The sequence below is a fragment of the Chiloscyllium plagiosum genome, chromosome 12 (genome assembly GCF_004010195.1).
Source record: "Chiloscyllium plagiosum isolate BGI_BamShark_2017 chromosome 12, ASM401019v2, whole genome shotgun sequence".
Classification (NCBI taxonomy): domain Eukaryota; kingdom Metazoa; phylum Chordata; class Chondrichthyes; order Orectolobiformes; family Hemiscylliidae; genus Chiloscyllium; species Chiloscyllium plagiosum.
Window position 1 is genome coordinate 16,303,976 of NC_057721.1, and position 23,126 is coordinate 16,327,101.

General features: G+C 40.6%; 2 protein-coding genes across 9 annotated transcripts in view; one reads left to right on the top strand and one right to left on the bottom strand.

The window, feature by feature from the left end:
* The window catches only part of ofd1 (OFD1 centriole and centriolar satellite protein), a 96,357-nt gene extending 91,394 nt beyond the window's left edge, over positions 1-4,963 (bottom strand). For both annotated transcript variants that reach the window (XM_043700577.1, XM_043700576.1), the window contains exon 1: positions 4,868-4,963. The gene's annotated coding sequence lies outside the window, so the exon portion shown is untranslated. The remainder of the gene's footprint in view (positions 1-4,867) is intronic.
* trappc2 (trafficking protein particle complex subunit 2) lies at positions 1,801-22,674 on the top strand. Of its 7 annotated transcripts, none has more exons than XM_043700581.1 (6): positions 5,145-5,182; positions 10,812-10,887; positions 11,847-11,953; positions 18,626-18,770; positions 21,160-21,245; positions 22,271-22,674. In XM_043700581.1, the coding sequence occupies exons 3-6, from the start codon at positions 11,861-11,863 to the stop codon at positions 22,367-22,369; spliced, it is 423 nt and encodes a 140-aa protein (XP_043556516.1). In that variant the 5' UTR covers positions 5,145-5,182; positions 10,812-10,887; positions 11,847-11,860; the 3' UTR covers positions 22,370-22,674. The 7 variants fall into 7 exon arrangements, with proteins under 7 accessions (XP_043556521.1, XP_043556520.1, XP_043556516.1 ...); XM_043700584.1 differs by having other exon boundaries at positions 5,176-5,243; positions 10,812-10,878; XM_043700582.1 differs by having other exon boundaries at positions 5,177-5,243.
* The last annotated feature ends 452 nt before the right edge of the window (positions 22,675-23,126 follow it).

Here is a 23,126-nt window from a genome sequence, read left to right on the forward strand (position 1 = left end):
ATTTAAGATGCATATTGATAGACACATGAACAACAGGCAAAGAGAGGGATAGAATAGACAATAAGTAGCAGGTCTAAATAAGGACTGGAATCAGCGCAGGCTTGGTGGGCCAAAGGGCCTGTTCCTGTGCTGTATTGACAGTTTCTTTGAACAATATGTTTTGGAACCAAACAGAAAATGGAATACTTTAGAATCAGTAACGAGTAATAAGATAGAACTATTTAATAACCTCACAGGTAAGCATGATTATAACATGTTGGAAGAGCATATTCATTCTAAGGATAAATAACGTGTCTGAATCTCAAGCATAAAGGCAATTATAAGGGTATAAAAGACAGACTTGGATAAAATACAATCGGAAAATAGATTAAAAAGGTAATGCCATACAGAAGCAATACCAAACATTTAAGGAAGCATTTCATTGCTCTCAAGCTATATACCATTAAGAAAGAGCAACTCTATCATAATGATGCACAGTCCATGGCTATCTAAGAAAGTTAAGAAATGTTTCAAATTGAAAGAAAAGGCTGACAGTGCTGCAAGGGAGCTGGAAAATAACAAGGAAGGATTGTAGCACAAAAGAAAATTAACATGAAATATAAATGCAAACAACAAAGACTTCTACATACATAGAAAAAGTGAACTTAAATAGCTTTATTTTCAGATAGTTTTATATTTTCTGCTCTGAAGACAGAGGAAAAAATATTTATTAAAGTCATGGTAGAATGGTTAGCAAGGTTAGGTCACACGGAATAGAATCAGAATTGGCTCGAAGATAGAAGGCCTGGAGGCCTATGAGCTGTGATGTGCCACAAGGCTTGGTGCTGGGTCCACTGCTTTTTGTCATTTATAATAGTGCTTTGGAAGTAAACATACGAGGTATGATTAGTAAGTTTTGCAGATGACACCAAAATTGGAATTGTTGTGCACAGCAGAGAAGGTTACCTTGGAGTACAACAGGATCTTGATCAGATGGGTCAATGCACTGAGGATTGACATATAGAGTTTAATTTAGATAAATGTGAGGTGCTGCATTTTGGAAAGGCAAATCGGGCAGGACTTATCCACTTAATGGTATGGTCCTGGGGAGTGTAGCTGAACAAAAAGACCTTGGTGTGTAGTTTCATAGTTCCTTAAAAGTGGAGTTGCAGGTAGACAGCGTGGCCTGTATTCTAAGGTCTTAGATGAAATAATTGAGGTGGGGGTGGTGATTGTAAACTTCCAAAATTCGCTAGGTTCTAGAAAATTGGAAATATTGGAAAACAACAAATGTAAAAACTCAATTCAGGAAGGGAGGAAGACAGAAATGAGCAAACTAAAGACCAGTTAGTTCCATTTAATCTTTCAACATTACAGCCTACCTCTCTGGACATTAATTTAATATTAAAAGGTTAACTGACTGAACATTGTGGAAGTGGGTGGGAGCAAGGAATGCAGATGACTCCCACCCCATTTAGAAAGTCATTTGCTACTACTCCCCCTATTATTATCAAATTAAACTATCATTCAATCTCTTCCATTCAGAAATGCTTTCATAGCCATGCTCTGAAGCTAGGAAATTTCACACCTACATTGACTTGGGGATTCGCTGAGTCAGGAAATCATTTGCACAATGATTGCCTAGGATTAGGGCATTTACATTATCTCAGAGGATGATCTCATCCTACCATTGTATCTGGGGCAACACGTGACTGAGAGAGAGTAGCTGGGGGTTGTCTTGAGTGGCATGTGACTGTGAGGGAGTGGCCAGAGTATTTGTAAGCATTACCAACTGAACTGTATAAAGGGGATGTGTTTCCTTGTTCAGGACCTCTTTAACTTGACTTTGCATGCCTAGCTTGTATAGCTTTTAATACACTAACTGTTTGCAAAAGTTGGTGTGTGCAACCTTGGGGAAAAAAAACCTAACAAGGCTAATATCTGTCATTGGGTAAGTGCTAGAATCCATTATTATGGATGTAGTAGCTGCTTTTTGAGAAAATCATAATACAATCATGCAGAGTCAATGTGGTTTTGTGAAAAGGAAATCATGTATGGCAAATCTTTTAAAGACTGTTGCAGATGTAACGAGCAAATAAACAGGAATTGGTAGATGGTGTGTTTGGATTTACAAAAGGGATTTGAGAACATATGGTTTTGTGTGGGGGATATCATGCTTCAATAACTTGATCAAATCTTTTTGAGGTAACGACGAAGATGATTGAGGGAAAAGCAGTTGACGTTGTACACAAGTAAAGCCTTTGATAAGGTCCCTCAAGACAGACTGGTACAAAAGGTGAAGTCACATGTTATCGGGGCTGAACTGGCAAGATGGATACAGTACTGGCTTAGTCATAGGAGACAGAGGATAGCCGTGAAAGGATGTTTTTTGGAATGGAGTGTTGTGACTAGTGGTGTTCTACAGGGATCAGTGCTGTGACTCCTGCTGTTTGTGGTGTACATAAATGATTTGGAGGAAAACATGGCCAGTCTAATTAGTAAGCTTGTAGATGATGCAAAGCTTGGTGGAGTTGTGCATGGTGAAGAGGACTGTCACCGGATACAGCAGGATATAGATCAGTTGGATGCATAGGCAGAAAAATGGTAGATGAAGTTTAATCTAAACATGAGGTGATGCATTTCGGAAGGTCAAGAACAGGTGGAAATGATAGAGTGAATGGCAGAATCCTTAACAGCATCGATATGCAGAGGGATCTGGGTGTGTAGGTTCACAGATCACTGAAGGTGACAGTGCAAGCAGATAAAGTAGTAAAAAAGGCCTATGGCATGTTTGCCTTCATTGGAAAGGGCATTAAGTATAAGGATTGGTAAGCTATGCTGCAGCTTTATAGAACTTTAGTTAGGCCACACTACCATACTACCAGAAGGATATGGATGCTTTGGAGAGGTTACAGAAAAGGTTTAACAGAACATTGCCTGGTATGGGGGAATGTTAGCTAAGAAAGATTAGATAGACTGGCTTTGTTTCCACTGGCACTCAGGTGATTTACAGGCAACCTGATAAAAGTTTGCAGGATTGTGAATGGCATGGATAGAGTGGAAAGTATGGGGCTTTTTCCCAAGGCAGAGGGGTCACTTACTCGGGGACACTGCTTCAAGGTGTGTGGGGTGGTTTAAAAAGAGATGTGCGAGGCAAGTTTCTGAGTGGAGAGTGCCTGGAATGCATTGAGGTGGAAGCAGACACAATAGCAGCATTCAAAAAGCACCTGGATGAATGCATGAATAGGAAGGGAATAGAGGGATATGGATCCTGTAACTGAAGGCAGTTTTAGTGTGAAAGGACAAAGTGTGTTGGAGGAGGCTTGGAGGGCTGAAGGGCTTGTTCCTGTGCTGTATGGTTCTTTGTTCTATGACTGCTAACCAATAAACAAATAGAATTGGGATAAATAATCTTAGTCAAGATAGCAAGTCATAACTAATGGAGTGCTATAGGATCAATGCTGCAGCCTCAACTATTTACAAACTATATTAATGACTTGGATGACTGTGTGTATTGCAGCCAAATTTGCTTAAGTTTTTTTTAAAAAAAATGAAGAAATCTTTAAGTTGATTTTCTGTCAAGAGTCTGCAAACAAGATAAAGGTAGGTTAGGTAAGTGAGGGGAAAAAATCTGAGAGAATGATGTTGTTCATTTTAATAGGGACAATAAAAAAGTACAATCTTATTTGCATGAAAAGATACTGCATTATGCAGGGACTTGTCCTCTGACGTTAATAGAATAAAAATAAGTTATGCAAGTACCTTACTGTACCGGAAAGTATTTCACTATAAATTCTGTGTATGGTCATCTTCTACAACCACCTGATGAAGAGGCAGCACCTCAAAAGTTAGTGTTTCCAAACAAACCTGTTGGACTATAACCTGGTGTTGTGATTTTTTAAAAACGTTGTCCACCCCAGTCCAACACTAGCATCTCCAAATCATGACTAGATATTGAAACATCTTTAATAAATCTATGCCAGATTCTTTGCTGTTACACTCTTATATATTACATCGCAGCCCTGTCAATTTTCTCTCTAACCCAGATTTACAGCTTTACTCTAATTAATGCTCCTGTTTCGATATCTCACTCAACATGTACCTTCAAATAAATTTACATCATGTCACCCAAATCAAGATCCAGGTCCTCGCTATTAACAACTCCTAAATAACAAAACATCCACCATTCATTCACAGGAGGCCACTGTGGCTATCAGAGGCTGTGCTGGGTTTCGTTTCCAAGACCAATCCCACTTTAAGAAATGGCCACGGCCCCTTCACTGGATAAAAATATAACCTTTACCTACAGGAAATTACCCTCCCTATTGTTACAAAAGTTCTTCTCTCGGCGGTCTGGTTTAACTACCGGGAGACAGTGAAGTCTGTAGATGCTGGAAATCAGAGTCGAGAGTGTGGTGCTGGGAAAGCACAGCAGGTCAGGCAGCATCCGAAGAGCAGGAGAATCGACGGTTCAGGCATAAGCCCTTCACCAGCCTCCGGCCCGAAACGTCGATTCTCCTGCCCCTCGGCTGCTACCTGACCTGCTGTGCTTTTCCAGCAACGCACTCTGGGTTAACTACAGTTGAGATAAAGTGAGGGCTGCAGATGGTGGAGATCAGAGCTGAAAATGTGTTGCTGGAAAAGCGCAGCAGGTCAGGCAGCATCCAGGGAACAGGAGAATCGACATTTCGGGCATAAGCCCTTCTTCAGGAGTTGATCAAACGGGAAACGGGTAGGTGGGTGTGTGTCTGTGATACCGAATAACCAGAGGCCTCCCTCCTCCTCCTAACGATTTTGGAGACAACCGGAATGCAAAAGCAGACACCCCCATCCATCAGGTTCGGTTCAGCCTGGCCTTTCTTCCAACTCCTGGGGATTGGACACCCACCTGAGCTCCAGAAACCGGCGTACTGCTCGCGCCCTGTAACAGCCGCTTGCCGTTACTGTTACTGCAGCAACTGTCCGACGGCGATGACCGGTCACGTGACTCTCCAGTGGCCGTTACCCACCCGCCCCTTCTCTTCCCTCCGCCCCGCCCCGCCACCGCTTCAGAGAGCGGCGGGCTGATTGGCTAACAGGCGGGGATGACGCCCATCGGCTAATACCGCCTGGCGATTGGTTGACGTGTCGGACGTCATCTTCCAATCGCCTTTTCCGTTGGTTTCAGGTGAGCTGTCGCCAGGGGCCGGGCTGAGGAGACGCGGTGAGTGCAAGAGGTCGGCGATTTCGGGGGATCTGCTGAGAGAGTTGTTGCGTTGTTAGTGGTGGGTTGGCTGTTGCCTTAACCATATTAACGGAACGATGTTGATCTTTTAATCAGAAGTGTTCGCCATTCGCCTTCCGGTGTCTTTCCTTCCCTTCCCAGACATTTTATATGCCATTGGACATTACTGCTTAGTACAGGGCCTTCGGCCCTTGATGTTGTGCCGACCTGTTGAACCAATCTGAAGTCTATCTAACCTACACTATTCCGTTCTCGTCCATATCTCTATCCAATGATCATTTAAATGTCCTTAAAGTTGATGAGTCTACTACTGTTGCAGGCAGGGTGTTCCATGTCCCTGCTACTCTCTGAGTAAAGAAACTACCTCTGACATCTGACCTATATCTATCGCCCCTCAAATGTCCCCTTGTGATAGCCATCACCATCTGAGGAAAAAGGCTCTCGCTGTCCAACCTCTCTAACCCTCTGGTATGTCTCCATTAAGTCACCTTCTCTCTAATGAAAACAGCTTCAGTCCCTCTGCTTTTCCTCCATAAAATCTTCCTTCCATACCAGGCAACATCCTAATAAATCTCCTCTGAACCCTTTCCAAAGCTTCTGCATCCTTCCTATAATGTGGTGACCAGCACTGTACGCAATACTCCAAGTATGGCTGCACCAGAGTTTTGTACAACATAACCTCTTGGGTCTGAAACTCAATCCCTCTACCAGTAAAAGCTAACACACCATATGCCTTCTTAACAACACTTGAAAGTGGCAACTTTCAAGAATCTATGTACCTGGACACTGAGATCTCTCTGCTCGTCTACATCACCAAGAATCTTACCATTAGCCCAGTACTCTGCATTCCTGTTACTCCTTCCTCACATTTTTCTGCATTAAACTCCATTTGCCCCCTCTAAGCCCAGCTCTGCAGCCTATCCATGTCTCTCTGTAACCTACAATACCCTTTGTCACTATCTACGACTCTACTGACCTTAATGTCAACTGCAAATTTACTAACCCATCCTTCTATGCCCCTATTCAGGTCACTTATAAAAATGACAAACAACAGCGGACCCATACAGATCCATGCTAAGACCCTTCTACTAAGTGAATTCCAGGATGAATATTTCCATCAACCACCACCCTCTGCCTTCTTTGAACTAGCCAATTTCTGATCCAAACCGCTAAATCACCCTCAATCCCATGCCTCTGTATTTTGTGCAATAGCCTACCATGGGGGACCTTATCAAACGCCTAACTGAAATCCAAAGATACCACATCAACCGCTTTACCCTCATCCACCTGTTTGCTCACGTTCTCAGAACTCAGTAAGTTTTGTGAGGCACAAAGTACCCTTCACAAAACAGTGTCAACGATCACTAATCAACTTATTTCTCTCTAGATGATAAGTCCTATCTCTTACAACCCTTTCCAACACTTTACCCACAAACAAAGTAAGGCTCACAGATGTGTAATTTTCAGGGTTGTCTCTACTCCCCTTCTTGAACAAGGGGACAACATTTGCTATCCTCCAGTTTTCTAATACTATTCTGTAGACAATGATGACATAAAGATCAAAGCCAAAGGCACAGCAATCTCCTCCCTTGCTTGTCAGAGAATCCTAGGATAAATCCTATCTAGCCCAGGGGACTAATTTTTGGCTGAGTCAAGTTTGGGGGTCGAGCGTTTTCTTCATTCTCATCAACACCACAGCGCAGCATCTTCTGTCCGACGGTGCAACTTGATGTCCTTTCTCGTTCACCAGCGGTTGTGTCACCTGGTAGGAAACACTTCAGACCTGCTGCTCCTATCAATAAGATCTTGGATCTGGTCTTATCTTCACTTCCTGTCCACACCACTCCCCACTGTGTTGTCCTTCACAAATCGACCTAGCTCAGCTTTGAATGAGTGTCAAGGCCGAGCCGCTGCTAACTTGAAGACAAGAAAGTTCAACACATTCGCAACACTTTTCTGAAAATATTGCCCAAACTTCTGGTGTAAAAGTCAGTTGTATTGCCTTTAAATCATTTCCCATTACTTTTGTCTCCCCAAGGTGTTAACATCCTATGAGACTATGAAATAGTGTGGAGTTGACAATTTGGTCCTTTGAATAGCAAAGCATGCACATGAGATTGTGGCTGATCAGACACTCCTCATGTACACTTTCGAGCTTTTCCCTATAAACCTTGATTCCTGTACTGATCAAAAATCCATCTAACTCAGCCTTAAAAGGATTCTGCTCCCACAACACACACACTAGTAAGAAATTTTGAAAATACTCAAACCTCAGAAGAAATTCTTCATCACAGTTCTAAATTGTCGCCCTTTATTCTGAGTATAGGGCCTCTGGTCCTACGCCCTCATGAGGGACACATCCTCTCAGCATTTAGCCTGTCAAGCCCCTCAAGAATCCTGAATGTTTCATTTGAGATCACCTCTCTTAAATTCCGATGAGTACAGTCCCAAACCCCCTGCCTTTGCTCACGAAACAGTCCCTTCATACTGGGGGGGTGGGGGGGGGGGGGGTGTCATCAAATGAACCTTCTCTAAACTGCCTCGAAAGAAATGATATATTTTCTTAAAGAAGGAAACCAAAACTGCTTAAATACTCCAGTTGTGGTCTCAATAACACTTTATACAGTTGTAGTATGATTTCCCTACTCTAATACTCCAACTTCCTTGAAATAAGGGCCAACATTCTGTTAGCCGTCTGATTATTTGCTGCACCTGTGTGCTAGTTTCTGTATTTCATGCACAAGTACCTCCAAGTTTCTGTGTTGTTTTCTGCTGTTTTTCTCCATTTTAAATAAATTGTTTTCCCTTCCAAAATGAGAACTTCATAATTTCTAACATTATACTCTATTTACCAACTTTTTACCCACTCACTTAAACTTCACTATCTCTGTAAAACTATTTATACCTCTCTCTCTCTCAAAGTGCCTTTTCATCTATTTTTGTACGTCTGCAAATTTGGCTACAGTGCATTCATTTCCTTCCTCCAAGTCATTAATATGGATGTAGGTTTGCTCGCTGAGCTGGAAGACTTGATTCCAGACGTTTCGTCATCCTACTCGGTAACATCTTCAGTGGGCCTCCGGGCGAAGCATTGCTGATGATGCTGGAATTATCAGGGCGGCACGGTGGCACAGTGGTTAGCACTGCTGCCTCATAGTGCCAGAGACCCAGGTTCAATTCCCAACTCAGGCGACCGACTGTGTGGAGTTTGCACATTCTCCCCGTGTCTGCGTGGGTTTCCTCCGGGTGCTCTGATTTCCTCCCACAGTCCAAAAATGTGCAGGTTAGGTGAATTGGCCATGCTAAATTGCCTGTAGTGTTAGGTGTAGGGGAATGGGTCTGGGTGGGTGCGCTTCGGTGGGTTGGTGTGGACTTGTTGGGCCGAAGGGTCTGTTTCCACACTGTAAGTAATCTAATCTCAGCGAGCAAACCTACGTCCAGAACCTCAACCTGAGCTACAAATCTTCTCAAAACTCGCTAAGTCATTAATATATACTGTAAATAGTTGTGGTTCCAGCACTGATCCCTGTGGAACCCCAGTGGTCACAGATTGCCAACCTGAAATAAAAACCCTTGTCCTTGCTGTTTGCTGCCCATGAGTTAATTTTCTATACTGCCTCCAACATAGTAGGCTCTTATGACTTAACCTTTGTAAGGTACCTTTTGAGCACCTTCTGGAAGTCCAAATCCAACACATCAACTGGTTTCCCCTTTATCCACTCTGTAAAAGATCTAAATTAGTCTGACATAATTTCCCTTTACCTGATTCTGCTTAGTATCCTCTGGATATCTGTCCTATTCTGTCTCAAGACCTCATCTTTCAATAATGTCACTAGTTATTTAAAATTCTATGCATATTTGCCTAACATACTGTGCACTGAGATGATCTCCTGATGGTCTTCAGTGAACCTTGCTGTACCGATTGTAAATTTAATCAAAATGGTGTCTGAAAACACAACCAAACAAGCCATTTATATACTGTGGCTACAAGAGTTGGTCAGGGACTAGGAAATCTGCAGTGAGTAATTGAACACAAGACTGGAATGGAATAGTCTCCATCTGCCTGGATGCATATAGCTCCATCAGCACTTGAGTGTTAGAATGTCCAGAATAAATCAGCTTGCATGAATGGCATCCCATCTGGGAACATTCATTTCCTTCACCACCAATGCATGATAGCAGCCATATGTACCATCTACAAGGTGCATTGTACCATCTCACCCAAGATTCCTTCAACAGCACTTTCCAATCCTGTGAATGCTATCCCATGGAATGATGAAGGAGCAGATGTGTGGGAACAATTACTTGCAGGTTCCCCTTCAAGTCAAACACCATTCTGACTTGGAACTATTTTGCTGTTCCTTCTTCACTGTTGCTGCATCAAAATCCTTGAATTGATATTTCGAAGAAATTGCAAGGTATCAAATTTGCTTGTCAATTCTCTTTTAATCTAATTTGGTTGGCCCTTATTGTTACACCTTTAATTTTAAGTTTTCTTTAACAGGAGGCTCACTTGAACATTTTAAAGCCCTTTTAAAAATAGCTATTGGTGCACAAGAAAGTCATGCACAACCGAGGATATAAAATAGATTTCATAGCTTAATGAAATTAAGTTTTGAAGTGCATACATGTCAACACATGGTGTGGTTAATAAGGTAGGTGACCTGCAGGTGAATGTAGCTATGAGGGAATATGATAGCATGATAATAAAAATTCCTGAGTCAGGAAGATAGAAAAGAAAACAATAGTGGTAGCAGTTTTGAGTAAAAATAATATTACAGAGCTAAAATGAGAATGCACTGGAAAGGTAATTTGTTTCAGCTGAGAAACAATAGAAGAATATTATGCTACATCGTGAGCAATATAGTGGGTATGTTGCTAAAAAGTAATCCAGAGTTCAGAATGCACTTTTTGGAAGGCAGTAGAAGTGGGAAACCTCTCAATTTTAAAAAGTACATACATGGGTACTTGAAATGCCATAACGTTCGAGGCTATGGGCCAAGTGCTGGAAAGTGGGATTAGTGTAGGTAGATTGATGCAGACTCAATGGGATGAAGAACTTTTCTATGCTGTCTGACTCTGTAACTTTTAATACAATTGTAAGTCTGAAACTAAACATATAAAATTCCAGACACACAAGCATCATGCTTTTTTATGTAGCAGTCTTTATTTTCAGTGTTTTTGTTTCCAACTTTACTAGTTTGTCTACTATTCCAACCATGTTACACCCCTTTCCTAATATTTATTCGTAAAAGACAACATTCATTACAGAATGGTTAATGTTGAGAATAGCAGTTTAACCAATCCAGGCAGATTTTACAGTTCTTTCATTTCACTACCATAAGCTTATAAGGTATTATGCTTCCACCATTCTTTTTACATGCCCTTAACAATTTTGCATTCTTTCAAGATCATAGTCAGATGATCTTCTTAACACTAAAGTACCTTGGTTTTTTTTCTCTCAACAATGAGACTCTTGACACTTAATATATTTTCTGACTTGAAGCCTTTCTAGTGTCAGCCACAAAACCTAAGCATTTTTCAAGAGACAATTTGACCAGATCTCTTCTATTTGTTCATCATTTCTTTTTACTTATGTTTTAACCAGGTTATGCAACATTCCATTGGCTTTATTGACGGCTGCCCTTCACTGCTTGGACACCTTGACCATTAAGGCAACTTGTGTTCGTCATTTTTTTCCACATACATAAATCATTTGAGACATAGTTGACTTCTGACAGATTATATAAATTGGATAAAATAAGTAATTTTATTGGCGTCTTTTCATATCCTGGCCCCTTCTAGTTTGCATAACTTGAACACGTTTTGTACTGTTTGAATTGATCAGTAACACAAATTGAAACCGCAACTAATGCTAGCATTAAGCACTTCAATCTTTCCAGTTCCCGCCATCCAAATGTAATCTCTTCAGTAAATACATAGTGTTCAGCCCAGTTTTTTTTTAATGTTCCAAATCTACTTAAATTTATGTTAAACTAATAGTCTTGTTTACTGGAAACTTTGTTGAATGCATATTGTAAATCTAAATGTTGCATGTGTTGCAGCTTGTCGAGTGTTATCCTGAATTTGCTTCCTTTTCAGAATCCAACTCAATTACTGGTTAATAGATTGGTTCCTGTCGTACATTTGTTTGCATTTTGCTTGATTGGCTATTCTGCATTTAAAAATCTAGTCAGTGATTCCCCTTAATCTGGACAACTGGGGCCAGTTGTTTTGTTGAGGTCAGCTAGTTGCTCACTGTCCAAAAAACGAACACTTTGGATCTTCCTTGACTGTTATTTCAGTACAGTACTATACATTGCATGTATATCACTGATATTCTATTTAAAACTAGTGGTTAGCACTAATTAGAGCAATGTTGACAGAGCCTCTGGAAATATATGGCTCATTTTGAACTGGGAATAATCATGCATATAGTGGAGGGGAACCTAATAAAAGGTTATAAAAAATGAATTTGAGTACTGGTAAATACCTTTTCTTGAAAGTAAAATGTAAACCCTCAAATTAGTTTTGAGTAGAAATACTTGAATGCAGGTACTTAAACTCGCTGAGGGGAGATAAAGTTCTTGTGAATTAGGGAATATGCTGTTCATTAATTTTAATATGAATGTTTTTGTTACAGGTTAAATCAGAGACATGTCTGGTAGTTTTTATTTTGTTATAGTTGGACACCATGACAACCCTGTTTTTGAAATGGAGTTTCTTCCAGCAGGCAAAATGGAGCCCAAAGTGAGTTTGTAAAACTTCAATTCACTATTACTCAGAAAATACTGTTATCTGCATCTTTTAACATGGAGGAAGATGGTGTGGTTGACCAGTGCCTCCCAGTATCACCCTGGCCTCTAATGTCCCTTCTTCCTACCCCCCCACCCCCAAAAAAAGACCAAGGATTTGGATGTGGCGGCAACAAATTATGACAGATGATGGAATCTGAACTAAAAACAAAAAATGCTGGAGATCACAGAGTCAGGCAGCATCCATGGAGAGAAGGCCAGCTGACATTGAGTCTAAATGCCTCTTCTTCAGATCTATATGTGGCCATATTTTGAAATTCTTGTATTTTACTTTAAATCTCTATATCACTTACCTTCTCCTTTACTTTGTAATTTACAGTCCCAGAGAATCACCTGAAATGGCTGTTTTCTCTCTTCTCATACCATTACTAATGATGACCATGGAGAATCTAACCTTGGTTTCTTTGTTTTCCTCCTCTGCATGTTGACATGTGATGTAGGCCTTCAGGATGCACATGTACACTGACAACAGTCAATACTATCTCTCTCTTGATGCTTCCATTTTCCAATATACAGTAATGGGTGAGAAGAAATTTCTCCAAATAAAATTCAGGATCAAAAATATTGTCTTCAGGTCCCACCACTAATTGTCCTTTTACCATTGTTTCAAACTGTATTCCAAGCTTCTGTCTGAGGCTGAAGCAGACTCTATGGTTGCATATTTTACCCTGGGCTAAGCTTCCAGGCACATATCTACACCAGAACTTAAGACAGTCCATTTATGCCAATTGTAAACACTCCACTTTACCTCTGCTTCCACTCAACTGCTGCAGAAACCCTCATCCATGCTTTTATTGGCCTAAGTCTTATTATTCTAATGATCTCCTCCTTAGTTTACCATTTACCACACTCATCCAAAATTCTGCATATATCATAATTCACCAATTCATTATCCCTGTGCTTCCTGACTGACCTGACACGAGGATTTAAAAAATATTTCTGTCTTTGTTTTCAAATCCTTCCCTAACCATTCCCCTCCCTATTTATCTAATTTCCTTTACTCTGGCAAATCCTCTTGTGGTTCTAGTCGTGTTGGATATTCCCAATTTTGATTTCTCCAGCATTGATGGTGTGACTTTAGCAGTGAAGGCTATAAACTCTGAAATTATCTCGCTACACCTCTCAATTAAACTTTGCTCATGTTTAAAATATTTCTTGAAACCTCTGAAGCTTTTGATCAGCTGCCTGAAGATCTTTTTGTGGCTTCATCAAATTTTGTTTGATCACATTCCTGTGAAGCATCTTAATTACGTTTTGTTAAAGGTGTTATATAAACATGTCTTGCTTGCATCTTCATAATCTTTAAATTTTCTAATTAATACAAACTTGCACTTCAGGTGACACTACAGTTGATTTATATTTCTACCATTTTTGTTGTACCATTCTGAGAAATGTGTGCCTGTGGGATAGAAGGAAAGGCATGGTCAAAAAGAGTAGGCTTGACTCTTTACCAACGTGGCAACATCACACTTCAGTTACCTAGGTTGAGAGCTACTAGCAACTGGAGGTTCTGATGCACAAAAGACCCTATTTTAAAAATAAATCATGTAGGTCTGCATCAGCTTTTTATATTGTGCCGCAGTGAGGATGTAATTTAATCAAAATGTGCAAACTTGTGGCTAACTTTTCAAATTGCCGTGGTGATTTTGTTTGGGGTGCTCCCCCCAAAAGTGTAGTATTCATGACTACGTATAAAGTGTTGACAACAAGGATAGACACATTCTTATAAGCAACCACAGGGTTGGAAGGAGAGAGAAAGAGAGCTTTTAAGGGAATAATTTTTGAAAAGGAAAAGACCTAAAGGAAAGAAAACAGAGGAAAGGATTCTAATGTGATCTTTATATTCATCGTATATCAACACTGTTTTGAGTGATGATCAATACTGCTGTGGTACATCTGAAAACATGCATTTGTGATATCCTGTTTGACTCTGAATCACATTTATATCTTGGTTGTGTTTACAAATGTTAAATTTATGTCCATACTTTTCTGCCAGTTTGCTTACTAAATTGCTTTCATTACCTCTGGAACCAACTTATTGGAAATTCTGAATTCTATGTCTTCTCCCTCGAAGATATTCGCATCTATTTTCCTGTCCTTGCCACTAGATTAGCTTCCAGTGTCTCCGAAAGGCAACTTAAAGATCCTTGTCCTCAAATTCCTCTCTACCGTGCTTGAATACAAGTGAACCTCTCCAGCACAAGCACCTAAACATCTGTTTGTGTCATCAGGCAACTATTAATGCCCATTCCACTTCTCAGATTTTGTTGTTCAGTCATTACGCCTGTCCTTTGTAAATTTTTCCCGTCACCACTTCATCTTCTAGCCTTCTGATAATTACTTTGGACTTGCCAGCTTTCTTTCTCCCCTCTGTATGCGATCTTTTGATTTGCCAGGTGTAATGGACCAGGCCAGACCCCCTCAAAACATTTCAAGAAACTAGTCTAGATTCTAACTTTAATTGTTTTAAGTAAGTGTAATGTGGATATTCCAGGAGAGATGCTGCTGGTCAAACCACTTAGTTTCAAACAAAGGAGTTTATTTACAAGATTTCAATTGTATTAGGGGACTCCAGTCCGAGGCACAGACAGGCATTTCTGTGGCCAGCAGCGAAAAATCAAAATGACGTGTGGCCTCCCTGGTGCCAGGATCAAGGATGTCTCGGAGACTGTGTGCAGAATGTTTTCAAGAGGGAGAGGGACCAGCATGAGGTCATTGTATACATTGGTTCCAATTACCTTGGAAGGGAAAGGGATGAGATTTGAAGGGAGAATATAGAGTGTTAGGCAGAAGTTTAAAAAGGAGATCCTCAAGAGTAGTAATATCTGGATTACTCCCGGTGCTGCGAGCTAGTGAGGTTAGGAATAGGAGGATAGAGCAAATGAATGCATGGCTGAGGTGTATGGGAGAAGGATTCACATTTTTGGATTATTGGAATTTCTTCCGGGGTAGAAATGACATGTATAACAAAGACGGATTGCAACTGAATTGGAAGGGAACTAATATACTGGCAGGGAGATTGGCTAGAGCTGCTCAGGAGCATTTAAACTATTAAGGTGAGGGTGGATGGAATCCAGGGAGATAGTGAGGAAAGAGATCAATTTGAGACTGGTACAGTTGATAAAAAGAAGCGAGTCAAACAGTCAGGTCAGGCAGGGACAAAGCAGAGAACAAGGTGGGACTGATTAATTAGACTGCATTTATTTTGATGTAAGGGGCCTAACAGGGAAGGCAGATGAACTCAGGGCATGGTTAGGAACATGGGACTGGGATATCATAGCAATTACAGAAATATGGCTCAGGGATGGACAGGACTGGCAGCTTAATGTTCCAGGATACAAATGCTACATGAAAGGCAAGAGAGGAGGGGTAGTGCAGTTTTTGATAAGGGATAGCATTACAGCTGCACTGAGGAAGGATATTCCCTGAAATACATCAGGCAAGTTATTTGTGTTGAACTGAGAAATACGAAAGGGATGATCACCTTATTGGGATTGTATTATAGACCCCCTAATAGTCAGGAAAATTGAGAAACAAACTTGTAAGGAGATCTCAGCTATCTGTCAGAATAATAGGGTATGGTAGGGGATTTTAACTTGTCAAACATAGACTGGGACTGCCATAGTGTTAAAGGTTTAGATGGAGAGGAATTTAAGTGTGTACAAGAAAATTTTCTGATTCAATATGTGGGTGTACATACTAGAGAAGGTGCAAAACTTGACCTATTGTTGGGGAAGAAAGGCAGGGCAGGTGACTGAGATGTCAGTAGGGGAGCACTTTGGAGCCAGTGACCATAATTCTATTAGTTTTAAAATAGGGATGGAAAAGGATAGACCAGATCTAAAAGTTGAAATTCTAAATTGGTGGAAGGCTAATTTTGACAGTATTGGGCAAGAACTTTCAATGGGGAGCCTTCAGAAATGAGATAATGAGTCCAGAGATGGTGTGTTCCTGTTAGAGTGAAAGGAAAGGCTGGAAGGTATAGGGAATACTGGATGACTAAAGAATTTGAGGGTTTTTTAAGAAAAAGAAGGAAGCATATGTCAGGTATACACAAGATTAATCGAATGAATCCTTAGAGTATAAAGACAGTAGGAGTATACTTGGGGAAATCAGGAGGGCAAAAAGGGGCCATGAGATAGCTTTGGCATATAGGGTTAAGGAGAATCCAAAGGGTTTTTACAAATACATTAAGGACAAATGTGAGCATAAGAGGTATAGTTAGTAAGTTTGCAGATGACACCAAAATTGGAGGTGTAGTGAACAGCGAAGAAGGGCCACTCAAAGATCAGCAAGGCGGCCTTTGTGTGGAGTCGCTGGAGATGGGGGAGATACTAAATGAGTATTTTGCATCAGTATTTAATGTGGAAAAGGACATGTAAGATACAGAATGTAGGGAAATAAATGATATCTTGAAAAATGTCTGTATTACAGCGGAAGAAGTGCTGGATGTCTTGAAACACAGAAGTGAATAAATCCCCAGGACCTGATCAGGTGTACCCGAGAACTCTGTGGGAAGCTAAGGAACTGATTGCTGGGCCCTTTACTGAGATATTTATATCGTCGATAGTCAGTGAGGTGCAGGAAGACTGGAGGTTGACTAACGTGGTGCCACTGTTTAAGAAGGGTGGTAAGGACAAGCCAGGGAACTATAGACCAGTGAGTCTTGCGTCAGTGGTGGGCAAGTTGAAAGGAATCCTGAGGGACAGAATGTACATGTATTTGGAAAGGCAAGGACAGATTAAGGATTGTCAATATGGTTTTATGCATGGGAAATCATGTCTCGAACTTGATTGAGTTTTTGAAGAAGTAACAAAGAGTGATGGATGTGATCTATATGGACTTCAGTAAGGTGTTTGACAAGGTTCCCCATGGGAGACTGGTTAGCAAGGTTAGATCTCATGGAATACAAGGAGAACTAACTATTTGGATACAGAACTGGCTCAAAGGTGGAAGACAGAGGGTGGTGGTGAAGGGTTGTTTTTCAGACTGGAGGCCTGTGAGCAGAGGAGTGCCACAAGGATCGGTGCTGGGTCCACTACTTTGATTTGGATGTGAGCATAAGAGGTATGGTTAGTAAGTTTGCAGATGACACCAAAATTGGAAGTGTAGTGGACAGCGAAGAAGGTTACCTCCGATTACAACGGATCTTGATCAGATGGGCCAATGGACTGAGAAGTGGCAGATGGAGTTTAATTTAGATAAATGTGAGGTGCTGCATTTTAGGAAAGTAAATCTTAGCAAGACTTATACACTTAATGGTAAGGTCCTAGGGAGTGTTGCTGAACAAAGAGACCTTGGAGTGCTGGTACAAAGCTCCTTGAAAGTGGAGTCACAGGTAGATAGAATAGTGAAGAAGGCACTTGATATACTTTCCTTTATTGGTCAGAGTATTGAGTACAGGAGTTTGGAGGTCATGATGCGGCTGTACAGGACATTGGTTAGGCCACTTTTGGAATATTGCGTGCAATTCTGGTCTCCTTCCTATCAGAAGAATGTTGTGGAACTTGAAAGGGTTCAGAAAAAACTTTCAAGGATGTTGCCAGTGTTGGAGGATTTGAGCTATAGGCAATAGGCTGGGGCTGTTTTCCCTGGAGCGTCTGAGGTGGAGGGGTGACCTTATAGAGGTTTATAAAATCATGAGGGGGAGGGGACCCGGATAGGATAAATAGGCAACTTGTTTTCCCTGGAGTGGGGTGTCCAGAACGAGAGGGCTTAGGTTTAGGGTGAGAGGGGCAAGATTTGGACCTAAGGGGCAACTTTTTCACTCAGAGGTGGTACGCATATGGAATTAGTTCCCAGAGGAAGTGGTGGGGGCTGGTACAATTGCAACATTTAAGAGGTATTTGGATGGGTATATGAATCGGAAGGGTTTGGAGCGATGTGGGCCAGGTGCTGGCAGGCGGGACTAGATTGGTTTGGGATATCTGGTTGGCATGGATGAGTTGGATCGAAGGGTCTGTTTCTGTGCTGTACATCTCTATCACTATTACCAAATGAAACACAAACAAAAGAGAACAGAATACTGAGTAACTTAACCTCTCTGAAAACCAAAATTCATTCCAACGTAATGATGCTGTTCCAAATACTTGCAACAATCCCCATAAACACCCCTTGACACAAAGGTAAAATCAAATATGGTCTTGCAGGAGAGAAGCCAGAGAGAGACGAGGATCAGTGTAGACCTCCTTCTTTGGGGTCAGCTGCTTTTTCCACACTCCTGCTAAAAACCAAACCAAATGAGAGAAAAGGTGATCTGGGAAAATGGCTGCTCTCCTTCCATTGTACAAATGTTTTTCTTTTCAAAAATTTGAAAGCCTGTTGGCTGAGGAAGTGTCTGTTAGCTGTATTCAAACTGGCCTTAGACTCCAAAAAATTTAAGTTGAAGGATTTTTTCTTTTATGACCTCTCTGGAAAAAAAAACTCCAAGGACAGCATAACCTTGTTAAAGTAGTAGCATTATCATATAGATCACTTGGAATTGTGACTTGCTGTAATGGTTCAAGCTGGGAAATATCAATTCCATGCTAAACACAGCAAAGTGAATGCATTGGTGAAGTAGCTTCTTAAGTATTTACATTTTATTCAATTTTCTTCTGCAAAACAGGATGATCACCGACACTTGAACCAGTTCATAGCTCATGCTGCTCTGGATTTAGTAGATGAGAACATGTGGTTATCCAACAATATGTATTTGAAAACTGTTGACAAGTTCAATGAATGGTTTATCTCTGCATTTGTTACAGCTGGACATATCCTTTGAGTAAACTTTCTCCAATTCTTTGCTCCCATGGGGAGAGAAAAAAAAATTGCTTTTTACTTTCTGCGCAAATAGTAACTTGTGAACTGATCTGTTGGAGAGATGTGCATTAATTGGGATTGTATAAGCTTAGACAGAATTATAGATGAGAGATAAGCTACAGTTTCATTGCTTGCCCCCTTGAGGAATACTCATTCCTGAACTTGTAGATAGTAACTAAAATTCCAACTTATGTTTGATGTAAACCTACCATATTCAATGTTATCTATAGCACATCCCATGATATTCATTTGAGTGTTATGTGAAATAGATATAACAATGTGATTTCAATAATATTTTGAAAAGTATGGTTCTAAGGAATTGTTTTGTTTTAATAGGCAGTCAGGGATTGATTTAGTATCCAAATTAAATGCACAACCACATGTAAACTACCATAGGATCAAAAAATCAAAATTTAATGTGTGGCACCCAGACTGGCATGGAAGAAGGGTTTCAATTCACTGTTGACAGTCATCATTGTTTGGGAAACCGGGAGCTGTTCTGTTAAGATGGGCAGTCTAAGAGTAATAAAACTCTGGTAATTAGCATCTTTGTGATGTAATTTTATAGGTGGGGCCTGCAGAAACAAGTTTGACACAAAACCCCCAATTAGAAAAGGAAAATATTCATTCTATCTGTCTAACCTCAATTTAAATACAGATCCAGAGATGGAGTTATGCTCCCACTATCAGGAAGTTCAAATTCAAGTATATTGAAGAGGTTCTCCCTCCTCCCCCCAAGAATCTTTTGCATTTGATAATTAAAAGTACAATATTAAAGATTGAAAGTTGAAATGTGACCCAATGATTTCACACATCGACACAATGTTGTCTCAATGGGTGACTTAAATACACAAAGGAAAATTGTCAGAAGTTGAAAAGTGATTGGGTATCTCATTCTTCAAAATTTTACAAATATGTAAGTAAAATCCCTGGCCCACATTATACCGTTCAGTAGGACCCTGATCCCACTCTTGGTTAAGAGGAGCCCATCTTAACAAAACAGCTCTGTTTCCCAAAGAGTGTTGATTGTCAACAGTGAATTGAAACCCTTTCTTCCCATACCAGTCTTGGTGCCACATATTAAATTCTGATTTTTTGACCCTATGCCAAGTGGCCGTGCATGTTTAATTTGGATCCTAAATCAATCCCAGCAATCCTAATTGTCTATTTCTGCCTGTTATTGGTTTCCATGTGGACTATGACAACTGAATCCTCCCATTCTCTCTCTGCTTCCCCATAAGGCATTGCAATCTTGAATTTCTGCTCTCAGCACAAGGAACTGCAATTATCCTGTCTAATGTTCCCTTATTACCAAACTCCTTTTTGCTCCCCCAACTGAATGGTATCCTGAACTATGGTCAGTTTGCTCATCAGCATGGTAATCCTATTCCCATCCACAAAGCTGACAGTCCATCAAAGGGATAAGGATCCCCCATCATTGCATGCTGATCCACACACCTGCCTGACTGGTAGTCACCCTCCTCTCCTGTCCACTGTTCTAAGGGGCAGTTAGGTTAAGTAGAACTTCATAGTTTATCAAAGAGTCCAATTAACTCTCCCCTTCCTGACACTCTATATAATGTCTGCAACCCAAGACTCCAGGCTTGGGAAAGATATTTATTGAACCTGTTCAGCATTGTTAATACACATCTCTGAAGCAAGTGGGACTTAAACCCAGGTTTCCTGACTCAGTGCTAGGGACACTACCATGGTGCCATAAGAGCCCCCTCATAATAGATCAAATATAATGTTTAGGAGCAACATACATCAATAAGGGTTAGACTCACACAAAGATACTTTTTAATCAACCTGTTCAGACATGTTACAAATCTTTGGGGTCAGTGGGACTTGAACCCAGGCCTCCTCACAGAGGCAGGGATACTAACACTACACCACAAAAACCCTTCCAGCAAACACCCAGAGAACCTTCTCAAGCTCCCCCCATCTCTGTATGCTGTAGCCTGTTCATAATACCATTACATACCTTGAGAGCAGGTGGAACTTGAACTGGCTGATTCAGCAATATGAACATAACACTATCTCAAGAGCCCTCCATGCCAGCTCAAGACTATATCTCTAACCTGGCAACAGCTGCATGTACTGAATTGAAATTGAGTCATGTAAATAGCATGTTCAGAAATGTTATTACATACTTTTACATGGGACTTCATCCCAGGCCTCCTGTAACTAGTTACTAATTCTGTTACTGAAAGTAATAACCAGTTACTGTCTCTGGTTTGGAGGCACAAGCAGTTAAATCATTTTATGCATGTGAAAATAAATTTATGCTGCAAATACATAATTGAAGCATTTGATCCTGTTTCCTTAATTCCATTTCACATATGAGATTTATTATGTTGCATGATGTGCGTCAAGAAGATGGAATAAAAAATTTTTTTAACGATGTCTATGATTTGTACATTAAGGTAGGTAGAATTGTTTTTCTCCCCACTGGGACAAAAGAAAATTAGGATGTCATACTGTTTAACTTGTTTATGTACCTTGCCAGTTAATATTTTCTATTCCATTGTTTATAAAAATTAGCTTTAGACTAATGGTCAGGGAGGATCTCCTGTCATGTCATGACTAAAAGCATTGGTGGTATCCCTTAGTCTCGAAAGAGACCTTGGAGTGCAGGTTCATAGCTCCTTGAAAGTGGAGTCGCAGGTGGATAGGATAGTGAAGGCGGCATTTGGTATGCTTTCCTTTATTGGTCAGAGTATATAGAGTACAGGACATTGGTTAAGCCACTGTTGGAATATTGCATGCAATTCTGGTCTCCTTCCTATCGGAAAGATGTTGTGAAATTTGAAAGTGTTCAGAAAAGATTTCCAAGGATGTTGCCAGGGTTACAGGATTTGAGCTATAGGGAGAGGTTGAATAGGTTGGGGGTTTTTCTTGGAGCGCTGGAGGCTAAGGGGTGACCTTATAGAGGTTTCTAAAATCGAGGGGCATGGATAGGATAAATAGACAAAATCTTTTCCCTGGGGTGGGGGAGTCCAGAACTAGAGGGCAAAGGTTGAGGGTGAGAGGGGAAAGATATGAGAAACCTAAGAGGTAACTTTTTCCACAGAGGGTGGTACGTGTATGAAATGAGTTGCCAGAGGAAGTGGTAGAAGCTAATACAATTGCAACATTTAAAAGGCATTTGGATGGGTGTATGAATAGGAAGGGTTTGGAGGGATATGGGCCATGTGCAGGCAGGCAGGTGGGACTAGATTGGGTTGGGATATCTGGTCAGCATGGACAAGGTGGACCGAGGGGTCGCTGTACATCTGTACATCTCTATGACTCTAAATGTTGTATTAGCTAAGGACAATCAAGTCTCAGACAACTAAGCTCATAAATTTCTAACTATACATGAATTTTTAAAATTCCTATAGCAACTGTTTGACTATTTTAATTTTTTTTAATGTTTGAGAAATATTTATACTCTACTTTTTTCTTTTAGTTTGCCATGAATCCATTTTATGAACCTAATACCCTAATTCGATCAACAGCTTTTGACAGAAAAGTTCAGTTCTTAGGAAAGAAGCATCTACTGAGTTGAACAAATATAAATATACTGAAGATTACAGGATATCAGAAGTACCTTTAACTGTGTATAGCATATTGTCTGTATTGGTAACTTTACTCTTCAACTGTATTATTCCTTTGTGTATATGTATTTATTTATATAAAGAAATCAATGTTGGGCTTTGGCATATATATTTACTAAGTGCAAGTTATGTTAGTTACTTGTGTAGGTTGCCTTACAGCAAGTCTGTGCCTGTTGAACACTTTTCTTTGTAATTAATCAGCCATATCTCAAAAATTGTGCTACATCTATATTAAATCTTGAAACTTCAGCTTAAACAATTTGTCAATGTGCAAGGATGTCTGGCTATATAGAAACTGGGTCGTGTGATGCTGGAAACACTGATTCTCCTGCTCCACAGATGCTGCCTGACCTGTGCTTTTCCAGCACCACATTCTTGATTCTGATCTCCACTCCTCACTTTCTCCTACATAGACACTCAGCCCTGCCCACAACTATTTACAATGATTTTAGTTTGGATTATTTCACTACTGCAAAAGTTTTGAATTGTGGCAGTAGGTACTGGTTATAGGAATTCTGGATCAGTGGTGCTGGAAGAGCACAGCAATTCAGGTAGCATCCGACAAGCAGCAAAATCGGTGGAGTGGATAGGTGGAAAAGGAGCTAGGCAGGTTGGACAAGTCCGGACAGGTCCACGCGCCCCTACGACCTACCCTCCCATCCTGGCACTTTCCCCTGCCACTGCAGGAACTGTAAAACCTGTGCCCAC

Bases quoted from the DNA above. Each gene is read 5' to 3' on its own strand.
- trappc2 (XM_043700586.1), top strand. From the start codon at position 11,861: ATGTCTGGTAGTTTTTATTTTGTTATAGTTGGACACCATGACAACCCT. The intron at 18,771-21,159 runs ATATCCTTTGAG...ATTCCATTTCAC, and splicing joins TGCATTTGTTACAGCTGGAC to ATATGAGATTTATTATGTTG. The intron at 21,246-22,270 runs GTAGGTAGAATT...TTTTTCTTTTAG, and splicing joins TCTATGATTTGTACATTAAG to TTTGCCATGAATCCATTTTA.